Source organism: Acomys minous (genome assembly GCF_964271855.1).
Source record: "Acomys minous genome assembly, chromosome: 17".
Taxonomy (NCBI): Eukaryota; Metazoa; Chordata; class Mammalia; order Rodentia; family Muridae; genus Acomys; species Acomys minous.
Window position 1 is genome coordinate 20,862,089 of NC_140500.1, and position 12,487 is coordinate 20,874,575.

The 12,487-nt window shown below is 46.0% G+C and overlaps 1 protein-coding gene across 1 annotated transcript in view; it reads right to left on the minus strand.

Moving 5' to 3' along the window:
* The window catches only part of ANO2 (anoctamin 2), a 334,924-nt gene extending 323,176 nt beyond the window's left edge, over positions 1 to 11,748 (minus strand). Inside the window, exon 1 of the mRNA XM_084764895.1 lies at positions 11,683 to 11,748. Within this exon, the coding sequence (XP_084621021.1) occupies positions 11,683 to 11,704 (22 nt within the window). The 5' untranslated portion in view covers positions 11,705 to 11,748. The remainder of the gene's footprint in view (positions 1 to 11,682) is intronic.
* Positions 11,749 to 12,487: the final 739 nt, after the last annotated feature.

Here is a 12,487-nt window from a genome sequence, read left to right on the forward strand (position 1 = left end):
TGGTAGACAAAGCCCCAACTGGCCACCTCTTGTCACCAAATGAAGCTTCTCACACCAGCAATGGGTTATATCTAATCAAGTTGTTGGTCAAAGGGATCCCATGGGAATCCCCAAACAACCCAGGCCGTTGTCAAGACTAAAGGTTGCTTTCCACACACTGACAGCAAGGCCCCATTACTGAAGTCAGCACCCTATATAACTCATTGAACATCTTTGGTGCATTCAGATACTCTTCATGTTACCAAAGAGAAATGTGAACAGCAAGCTAACCACAAGCTCTTTCATGTACAGCAGAGTCCTGCCTGTAAGATACACTAGGGCAATAGGAGCATAAAACTTGTGGGAGTAACCAAGCAATACCTAATTCGACTTGGGGCCCACTCCACTGGATGGAACCCATACCTCTAACACTGTTTCAGTGGCCGAGAACCAGAGACCTGGGGTCAAATCAAATACTACTGTTCTTTAAGAAAAATGAGAAAACGTAGGAAGGAAATGACTCCTAATGACATTCTTGCTCAGCAATCACCAGACAATCGTTCTCCTATAGCAGATGGGAACAAATACAGAGAAAGACTCACAGCCAGACATTATTCAGAGAATGAGAGATCTTGGAACACTCAGTCATAAGTGAGACGTCCCTATCAAATCCCTCCAGGGTTCAGGGAACCCCGTGAAAGAGGAGGCAGAAAGAGTGTAAGAGCCAGAGTGGATGGAGGACACCAAGGAAAGAAGGCCATCTAAATCTACATGAGCAAAGCTCATATAGACTTACAGAGACTGAGGCAGGATGTTCAGAACCTACACAGATCGGCACCAGGTCCTCTGCCTATATACTGTGGCTTCCAGCTTAGTGGGTTTGTTTGTTTGTTTGTTTGTTTTTACAGGACTCCTAAATGTGTGAACCAGTAGGCCTCTGGTTCTTGTGCCTTCTCTTGTGCTCTCTTCCTTCTGTTTGTCTGTCTTGTCCAACTCCTATGTGATAGTTTTGTTCTATCTTATTATATTTTATTTTGTCATATTTATTATCCCTTAGAAGCCTATTTGCTTTCTAATGCGAGACAAGAGAAAGGGAGTGGATCTGGATGGGAGAGGAGGAGAGAGGGAACTGGGAGAAGTCGAGGGCGGGGAATGTAATGGGGTATATCATGTGAGAAAAAAATCTATTTTCAATAAGAGAAAAAAAATGAAGCAGGCTAGGTGAGGCACACTCATTACATTTTCAACATACAGTACTTTAAGATGGGTTTGCTGAGCTGTAATCCCACCATAGGGCAAAGGAACATCTGTCCTCAAATGATAGACATCAGTTCAGAACCAGCACATCTGCTGAGCAATCCTGAATGAACTGGGGGCATCATCAGTTTGCAACCGGGGCCCAATTGTCTGGCTGATGCCACCACAGCTTGCCCTGCAGGTCCTAATGAACAACTCCCTCCCACAGCTCCAAATGCAACCACACTAAACCCAAGGTCCTGTCACACGAGAAAAGCCTTTTCTAAATCTGCCTCCTTAGCCCAATTTACCATACAGCCTTGGCTCAGATGCAATTGAACACTCCATTCCCGGGGACGGCGTTGTCACAGTTAGCATCTTTACCTGGTGCTGACATAGGAGAGCCAGCCTGCACACAGACCTCCCCGCCACTGACCTTACTTTTCTCACTGTTGCGATTTGAATTTAAAATGCACCCCCCCACAGGCATTCGGACACCCTTTCAGAGTATGCGCTTCACCTTCATTGAAGAAAATAGGTCAGTTGAGGGTGGACATTGAGGGTTACAACCCAGCCTCACTTCACTTCTCGTCTAAGTGCTCTCTCTCTCTCTCTCTCTCTCTCTCTCTCTCTCTCTCTCTCTCTCTCTCTCTCTCTCTCTCTCCTCTCCCTCTCCCTCTCCCTCTCCCTCTCCCTCTCCCTCTCCCTCTCCCTCTCCCTTTCTCTCCTCTCTTCTCCCTGCCTTCTTCCCTTCCAACTTCCTCCTTCCTTCTCTTCCTTCTTCCTTCCTCTTCCTCTTCCTCTTCTTCCTCCTTCCTAACAGTGCCATGTAGCAAAGAACTCTATACTCCAGCCACCACAGAGTCTCTGATCACTGGAGACGCCCATCACATCAGACTGTGTCCCCTCAAACCATGAGCCAAAATAAATCTTCCCTCCTCTTCCCTCCACTGAGTCGCTTCTTGTCGGATACAGAGTCGCGCCAACGGGAAGGGGAGCTAACACATGAGTTCTCCTTGGCTCACACTGGCATACTGGACTCAGCCTGCCACGGTGAAGCGATTGACCCAGGTCATTGCCATCTTCTGGCTTCCTACTTCTGCTTTCTAAAACGTTCACATAGCGTTCTTTACAATCTGCTCTACACCTACCTGTCTGAACTGCTTAGTCTGCTTTCTGCCTCTGTCTTCCCCATCCTATGCTGCAAACACGCTCCATCATGTTGTAAGCTCTCCTGGCTGTCCTGTGGAAGGGTAGGGCTGCTACATACAAACTTCTGTATCTCTGTTCATTCATCCCAGAGCCATGCATTGTAGGACTGTTCCAATTATAAGGCTGAACAGTACACAGTTCTTTCCAACAAGTCTTGGTTCTCACAGGGAAGGAAAATGGCTGACAAAGGAAGACCAGAGCTTTCCACTCTGCCTAGAGGTGTCAGAAAAGACCCCAGAGAAGATGACTCTTTTTTTTTTTCCTTAGAACTGTCTCACAATATAGCACAGTCTGTTCTAACTCACAAATAAATCTCCTGTCTCAGCCTCCTAAATCCTGAGGTGATAAGTGTGGAGGAACTCTTCTGGAGGAGAGGGCTAGGCATCTGCAGTGGGCAAGGCAGGAGAAGAGATTCCAAGAGGAAGGCAGCCCTTTGGTCCTGAGAAGTCAGTCTCTGATTTGGATATTTCAGATCACTGGGATCCCAGGACTGAAGCCTGCTGCCTCCTCCTCCCCTGCTTCTATCCTACCTATATTCCTACAAGTAACCAGCTGTGTGGGGTGGGAAGCACAAAAAAGACCCTTTGAGATCAAAGTTAACATTTTTAACATGTCCTGGAAGGGCTTTTGTCATCTCTTATATTCTTCTCAACTTTCCCAGAATTTTCTTCTGCTCTGCCATGCACAGGCGTATGCCTACATATTCTCTCTCTCGCTCTCTCTCCTTCTCTCTCTCTCTCTCTCTCTCTCTCTCTCTCTCTCTCTCTCTCTCTCATATGTGTCTGTGTCTGTGTATTCAGAATGAAATTCCTGTAGCTCCCACAGGATGACCTGCTTTTTCTCTGGCCTTTGGTATAGTCTTTGATTCAGAACATCTCTCTCCAACTCTTTAACCATTGCCAGATCCCATTGTTACTATGCAAGATCATAATTTATAGTAATGTAATAAGATTTTAAGCAGAGGAGCAACATGATTTAAATTACATTCTAAAGACTATACGGGCTATAGTAAGGATAAATGGAGTGTTTGTCGAAAAATGGGTGGGAGATGGGGGGCTGATGGGTAAGTGGAGGGATCCTTAACACCTTACTACTCAGTACAAATTACTTTCATGAACGGATGGACCTTTCATTACACGGGTCTCAGTATTCTATAAAATCTCTATTGTCTTGGGATTTGCTTACATTCTCTTTCCTAATGCCTCTATCAGATATATACATTCTTGTGTTAGTCAAATTTCCAGGTGTCTGCTGGAACAGATACCTGGGATAAATCAACTGAAAAAGAGGAAATTTTCCTTTTGGATCATGGTTTGAGAGGTTTCGGTTCATGGTAAGATGTCTCTACTGCTTTGGAGCCTGTAGCAAGACAGCACAAGATGATGCATGAATTTAGTGAAGGAAGCTGCTCACCTCATGACAGCCAGGAAGCCATAAAAGTCGAGGTGCTAGAGTTCTGGTATCCCTTTCAATCCCATGATCCCAAATACCCACCCCCATCCCATTAGCCACTGTCTGCCACTTCTAAAGTTCCCCTATATCCTGATATGGGGGTAAGCCAAGAATCAGACCTTCAACAGATGGGCCTTTGAAGGACATAGAAGACTCCAACTGTAGCAACTCCTCATTACCCAAACCTGGCCTCACTGGCAGGGCCAGGCACCTTCTAAGCAGTTCGTGTTTGTATCAACTCATTGAACCTTCCTGATAACCCTCTGTAGGACATGTTATTGTCCCATGTCCTCGATGAAAAAAATCCATAATTTAGAACTTGAACAGGTGGCCCAAATGAAACTTAATCACTGGTAGCTGATCCTGCACTATGGTTTGGAGCATGACAGATCAAATGAAAGTGTGCAGGCCCTCCTTTGTCTACCATGAACAAACAACCTGTCTACAATGTAATTGGTCAAAACTATCCTACTAGCTCATCAATTAAGCCTGTTTTGAAATAGCCTATCTACAATGTAATTGGTCAAAACTGTCCTACTAGCTTATTAATTAAGCCTGTTTTGCAACAAGTTTGTCACTCTGTTTGACATAAAAGATATGATGATGCATCATGAGCAATGAGCAAAGTGTAATTTCCTTCTCTCTCTCTGTCTCTCTCTGTCTCTCTCTCTCTCTGTTTCTCTCTCTCTCTCTCTCTCTCTCTCTCTCTCTCTCTCTCTCTCTCTCTCTGCACTTTGATTGGCTCATCTCCTTGGTAAGTCTTCTCAATGTCTCTCATGCCCCCGCACAACCCACGAACATCCTATATCTGACCACCTCTTTCTCTTGAATGAACCCACAACTTTCCTTAACACAGTGAAGATAAATATCTCAGGCCTAGAGACGGAAGCCTAAACATTGAAATTTAGGATGGATTTGTATTCAACTGATGACTAATGGCATTGGTCATCTCTTCAAGGAGTGCCGGCCACTCGTGTATCTTCTTTGGAGAAATTCAGACTTTTTGCCCACTTACAAACGAGATTACTGTCCTTTTTGTTGTGTCATTTTAAGACTCGTTTACATGTTCCAGAAACAAATTTCCTTTCTGGTCTATGACTTGCAAATATTTACTTCATTTTATGTCTCTCTACTTCATGATGGTGTCTCAAAGCATTATTTGCCTTTCTATGACGTGTGAGAGAGAGAAAGAGCAACAGTGAAAAGGAAAGTGAAAGAGCAACAGATGGGGGAGGGGCAAGAGAGGGGACAGATGGGCACATGCATGCCATGGAGCACTATGGAGGTCAGAGATCATCTTCGGTGCCCATCTCACCTTCCACCTCGTTTGAGATATGGCTTCCCTTATTGTTCAGGGTTGCACACACCAAGGCAGCCACATGTCCGAGGATTCTCTTTTCATCTCCCCATCATGTCACTGGGGTCACAGATGCTTGCACTACTGTATACAGTGGTTTTTTGTAAACTCTGCATCTGAACTTTTGCATCAGGCACTTTCCCCACTGAGCTCATTTTTTCCCAGCTTTTCATCTGCCCCCTCATTATACGTCTACCATGTGCCAGATGCACACTACCCAAGCCCCATCTTTGAGGGGCTCTCCCTATACATCTATAGTATATAAAAATATAGTGGGTTGTTTGTTAAGTTTATCAGACTGGGAGAATTTGGAGGCAGTATTATTGAACAAGACTGAAATATAGGCATTTGACATGGATAGTACATCTGGGATCTGAGTTACTATGTTAATAAGTATAATTACTTCATTACTATCCACACTGGTGGCAAATAATTAACACTATCCATATAAGACAGTCTACACAGCCAACTGACACATCACAAACACACTAAAAATGAAACTAGATGGAAAATGCAACAATGTTCACTTCTTGCAAAAGTAACAGCCCCGGTTTGGTGACAAAGTGGTAGGTCATTTTCCAGGTCATTCTCAGGGACTCTGGATGACAGCAGCTCCATCAGCATCGACTTTGACTTCCAGATGATAAACAGTTGCTGAAAGGAAGAGTGTAGAGAAGGTGGCTATGGACCAGACCCAGGAGCAGTGAACATCACCCTACATGTGCTGCTGCCTAGAGCTCAGTCTCATGGCCACATCCACTGCAAGGGAGACTGGGAAACACAGACTAACCCATCATCGGGAAGAAGAGAGCATGGAACCCAGACTCAGATGAGCACAGGGTGCTCTTGTAATAGGGACCTGCAAGAAAGGCACTTGTGGTGTGGCATAGTCACACTTACAGATTTACACATTTGCCTTTCCAGGTAAGCTATGGAATCTTCAGATTTCAGCACTCAGAACAAAGTATGGTACATAGAAAATGCTTATTAAATAGTCTGTGAATAATGTGGAGCTTTTGTTTGTTTGGTTTGGTTTTGGGTTTTGTTTTGTTTGCTTTGTTTGTTTGTTTTTTGTTTTGATCAAGAATGCTCTACCAAAGATGACTTGTCCTCCTGGTGACATTACTTGGAGGTATAGAACCTTTCAAAAGTGGGGCCTACTAAGAGGTCTTTAAAACAGTTTTAGCTGCCCTTGAAGGAGATTTTAAGACACCACCCCCTTCTCTTCCCTTTTTGCTTCCCAGCCATGAGGAAGGGTCTTCACTCTCCCACAAGCACCATCTGCAATAGGTTGCCTCACCTCAGGCCCAAAGCAACTCATACACAGAACCCCCAAAGCTGTGAGCCAATATAAAGTTTTCCTCTTTATAAATTGATGCTCTCTGCTCTTTTGTTATAGTGACAGGAAACTGACTCATACAAATAGTGAGCTGTGAGACAGCAGCTGGTCAACGAATTCTGTTGTTTCTTGAGACCCCACGTGGAATGCTGTACATCTGTGCTGCCAATACAGAGGACGCTGCTTGCTAGCACTGTGACCAAGTCTCTAATGAATGTCCTAGAAGTTAAAGGGCCAGACTGAAGCCATGATGGAAGAAGTGGCTAATCTTGGTTGAGGCATGCACCACTTCTGTAGTCCTGGACCGAAACATGCTCGTGGGCGCCAGGTGTGGTAGCTTTTCCTTCGTCTCTAGTGACAGGTTTCTCTTGCTCTTGGACTCATGTGAAACCATATGGCACACGACCTGTGAGAATGACTGTACCACAAAAGATGATCAATGATAAGTGTTTCTGAGTTTGTACAGACGTTGGAACCACCACAGATTGCTAGCAAGAACATACAATAGCACAGCCACTTTGGAAAATACTTTGAGGTTCCTTGAAAAGAGTTCAAGAGAACTGCCATGTGTGGTGAGACTCTTCTACCAAGAATATACTCCAGAGAAAGAAAACTAACTCTGTGCCTGAGAGATGAAGGAAGCATCATTCCCAGTAGAAGGCCATATGTCTGTTAGCTGACACATGGATTAACAGAAATGCATTATATGCTTACAAGGGGACACTGTTGAGCCATAGAAAGGAGCTGAGGACTGACTCATGCCAGGAGGCAGATGAGCCTTAAAAAGGTTGTACTCAGTGAAAGGATCCAGACACTAAATGTCACAGAGCAGAAAGTTCCACTTATGGTTAATATCCAGGATAAGCAAGCCTATAAGATAAAATTAGATTACTGCATTCCAGGGACCAGAGGGAAGGGGAAAGGTGCGTGACTGTCATGGGGTATGAAGTTTCTTTTCACATGATGAAATGTTCTCAACTAGATTTTGGTACAGATTATGCAACTCTGTGAATATATTAAAGCAAACCCATTGGACAGGTAGGTTTTTATGGTATGAGAATTATATATGAATATGGCTTTTTTTTCAAATAAAATTCCTAGAACTGAAAATCACAATAGCTAACAAGAAAAATATGAGATGAGCTTACAAAAAACAAAAAAACAAAAAGCAGGAGAATACAGAAAAGAGACCAGTAAAGTTAAAAACAAAAGCAGAGCAGTGACACTAATCTGGTGAGCAGAGGACTCAGGGTTGAAAAGCAGTTACCAAGCCTCAGGGGCTACTGGACAGGATCAACCGGCCCAGGACACATATGGTTAGAGTTCCAGAAGAAAAAGAGGAGGAAAAGGGGACCCAAAAAAAAATTGCCGCAGAACTATTGATCAGATCACCATAGCGTTGACAAAATATAGCAAACTTAAAGATCTCAGAAGTTCAGCAAACTCAACTTTAAAAACAAAAAGTACAAGGAAAACCACAACTGGGAAAGTGGAAACCAAAGCTTAGATGATCCGCCAGGCTGAAGACAGGCTCCCTACCTGAATGAAACTAAGGCTAGCTTCTCATCCAAATACCAGTGACCAGTCAAGAGACTCCTAGAATATTAATAATAAAAAGCTAACTCTTATTGCACAACCAAACAAAAGGGCCTTCAAGCCAGAGGAAAAGATGAAGAGCTGTTTCAGCAAAACACAAGCTGAGAGACTCTGTCTGGGGCAGAGCCACAACCCAGGAGGGACTGTGGATGGTCTTGAGGCTGAGAGGAGAGGTCGACGGATAGAAGCCTGAAGGAGAGCAGTCTCTGCTAGGTGTGGTGGCTCGTGCTCGTAATTCCAGAACTGATGGGGTTGACATGCTACCAGCCAGGGCTACACAGCGAGTGTCGATAGTGAGACTCTACTACTTCAAGCAAGGGGAAAAAACACTTCCCGGGAGAAGTGTCATAAAAAATTAAGAGCCACTGGTCTATGTGGAATATTAAATGGAGTTTCCCACGCACTGTACTTCCTTTCCAATTAGAGATTTAATCAATTAGCCCATTAGTCATAGAAACCTAGGCTTGCAATCAGCCATTTTAAACATGTAACAGAGACGGGCTGGAGAGATAGCTCAGCAGTTAAGAGCACTCACTAGCTGTTCTTCCAGAGGACCCAGGTTCAAGTCCCAGCACTCACATGGCGGCTCACAACCATCTGTAACTCAAAGTTCAAAGGGATCTGATGACCTCCTGGCCTCCACAGATTGCAAGCATGCATGTGGTGCACAGACATGCATACGGAAAAAGCACATAAATAAAATAAAATAAAATAAAAATTTAAATGTAATAGAGCAGGCTGGTCCAGATAAAAATAAAACAGAAATATATTCTATTTTAAATTATCAAAAGCTGCCCAGTAACCATCCATGAGTAAATAATACTCTTTAAAACCTACTAATGGGTGTTAGGGATTTGGCTCAGCAGTGGAGCTTAGCAGGTGCAAGGCCCTGGATTTTGTCACCAGCACTGAAAAATAAAATAAAATCTGTGACTAAAACTACAGCATTTTATGTTGACCAACATCTTGTGTCAATATGGGTTGTCCTGAGGCAGGTTCTTGCTAGGTCCTGTACACTGGCCTTGAATTTATGGTTCTCTTGCCTCAGCCATCTGGGTGCTGGGGTTACAGGTGGGTGCCATCACACCTAGCTTATAACATTCATTTAAAATTTAATGCTGGTCTCCTTTTATAGACAGTGAGAGCCATGTGACTTACTTCCTTTTCCGACCTGTCAGAAAGTTCATACATTTTTCTCAATGACAGCGGCTATTCTTAGTCTAGCTAAGCGTATACCCCGAGCCTGCCTGGGCTTAAGCCCTTTAAATAAACTGCCCATGCAGATTCCAGGTTGGGGGCCCAAACTCCCCTACAACATGATCGCCACATTTAACTCGCCCCCTTGCAAAACTAACGCATCCTATGGCAGGCCCGGTTTCACGCGCATTTCCCATTCTCAATTACTGGCCTCCAACACTTCCTCCTAATGTCATCTTTCAAATAGAACAAAAGCAATAAGGTTTGTTGGTGGGGGAAATATATGGTCCAAGGTCAGATCCCAGGTTGGTGATCACGTGATCACGGGCGTGGTCCTTAGCGTCTCTGAACATCAGAGCTGCCTTCTCTAAAGTGAGCTGAGTAGAGGCTCCCAGGGTTACCGTGCCAATCATCTGCCATAGTGCCAGGTACACTGAAATGCTTGATAAAGAATAGCCTTGATTTCCCCTTGGACACAGCCTCAGATGGAAGACACACAGTCAGACTCATTCTCCTCACTCTCCTCCCCATCACACTGCTCTAGCCACTGCCTGCCCCATGGTCCTGGAACAGCCCCATCGCTTTCATGCCATGGCCCTCTATTTCTGCGCTAAGCCATCCTCTAGGTGTCTCCAGGCTTCCTCATTAGGTCTTCCTTAACCACCTGGCCACAAATAGAGATCGACACAGATTGATGCTCTTCTGAACCAAGTCCCCATCTCTGGCGGTCAAAGCATGGTTTCCGCGCACTCTGGACATGTCATGAGCAGGCTGGGATATGAGGCTTCTCTCGCCCAGCAGAAAGGAGCCACCGAATAGATGGATTAGGAAATAATAATCAGATCCCTAGGAAATAGGAGTAGATATGTTCCACTTGGAGCCCAAATGCCTCCTCCTCTCTAATCCCACAATGGAAGACACAAAGAAAGTCTGCATAGAAGCTGCAGCTGAACACTCAGTCAGCCAACACAATGGCGCTAGGACACACAGAGGCAAGCTAGAGGACAGAAGGGGCCGCTGGACCTTCCTGGGCCTTCAGATGCCAGCATGGTAGTACACAAAGCAAAACAATAACAGAAGCACATGGGTCCTGGATGTTCCACAGATGGAGCAGAGTGACAGCGAGGTTCCTTGTGTGGGGTCTGGTATCAGGTTGCAAAATTCAGAAAGGTGAAGGGACAAATGAGTGTCTCTGTCATCTTAAAAAGCAGCTTCTCCCACTCTAACACACACACACATCACACACATATATATACACACATACACACAGGCACACGCACTCATATACACACATACTCAACACACACACTCATACATACACAGATACACATACACACACTCATACAGATGCACATACACACACTACACATATACTCATACACACATGCTCCTACATACACACAAATTCAGATACACATGCACACAGTCATATACACATACACACACACACACACACACACACACACACACACACACACACACACACCTTATCTAAGATCCTATTGCCACCTGCCACTTGCCTTTGGACTAGATCTGACCTCACTCAGTGGGGCCTCCTGCCCTGGGCCAAGGCCCATGTACTTGCCGGGAATTATCTGTTCACAAAATATCAGGACTATGGCTAACATTTGCCTTCAACTCCCTTCTCCTTGTTCATCCCAAAGCCAGAGTCAGCTCCCATTCCTGCTCCAGCAACAAGACACCCAGCCGCTCCATCCCAGGCAAAGACACGCTCCCAAGTACATCTGTCTGCTCACTCTGAGTTGGGAGGCACGGTGAAATCACATCCTTGATACCCAAACCCCACCTCAGTCTGATTTTCTTCTAAGAAACACACCTGTGGGAATGTTATACCTGTGCTTGCCCACACCCAGGTAACATGACTCATATCAGAGACCTTCCTGATGATAGTGTGAGAGAAAGAGCTTTCTGGAACCAGGGGGTCACTTTTAGGGTGCTGTGTCCTCGGTGCACTGTCAGATCAGCCTGGCTCCTGGCTTGCTTACACTCAGACTGAGCTACGTTGAAAGACTATAGCAGGGAAAGGCAAAGCAGAACTAGTGACCGGGCACTGAGAGCTGGCACCAGCCCTCTGCCACTCGTCCCCTCCTTGATAAAATATGTAAAGAAAAATAAGACTTCAGGGAACTGCTCCAGGTACCCTCACCTTCCCTACCACAGGGGAAAGAGGTCAGCATGTTTTTCCCTTCAGGTTCACTCATCCCAAAGGACAGGTGTTAGAATGCCCTCTCCTCCACATCTTCCTCAACTTGTGGGATGCTGAGAACCAGGGTCCTGGGCAGGGGAAACTTACCTCGCAGCACTGGGGCCGCCATAGCGCTGGTCCCCCGACGCCAAGCCCCAACTGGTGGCCCCTGGCCCCGCTCGCCTCTGGACAGGCTTATGCGGCTGCCTGGGAGTTAATTCCATCTCCGGCTCAGCTCCGGCTCAGCTCCGTCTGGACGTGCCCGCCCCTCGCGCCCCTGCAGCCGCCACCTCCTCCAATCCATCCCTCTCCGCAGCTCCCCTCCTGCTCTGAGAAGCTAGCCCAACTTCCAGAAAGGATCTCATGCTCAGGTGCAGCCAGCCTGTGCAGCGCTGGGGTCAAGGGCTGAGGACCAGGGAATCAATGCTGCTGGCGCTCCTCCACCCAGAGCCTGGGTGAGCGCCACACAGCCGACCTCGCCCGCCCTGTGATAATTCAGTTGGATTATCTCATGAACCGCCTGGCTGATTAGTTTTCACTCCTACCAGGGAAGCCTTCTTCCTGTGGCCCCAAGGGTCACCACTCTCCAGGCTACAGCCCTGGGTGCTAGTAGGGACTTAAAACAACACAACGAGACCCCCTTCACATACTCCATCACCAGCTGCCCCGTCTGGAGGAAAGCAGAAGAGGCTGCAGCTGTGTGAATAGAGGACACACGTGCACACAAGAACACAGGGCAGAGAGGAGAAGGCACTGGTCTATTCGAGCTTCCCCGGGAGACGCTGAAATACTTAAGGGGTGCCTAGAAGTTAAGCTGTGGGGCAATGCTGTGGTTTCCCTAGGGTGGCTTAGGGGACCCGTGTAGACACAGGAAGAGCCCACAGCCTGCGCGTCCCAGGTTCCTAACACAGGC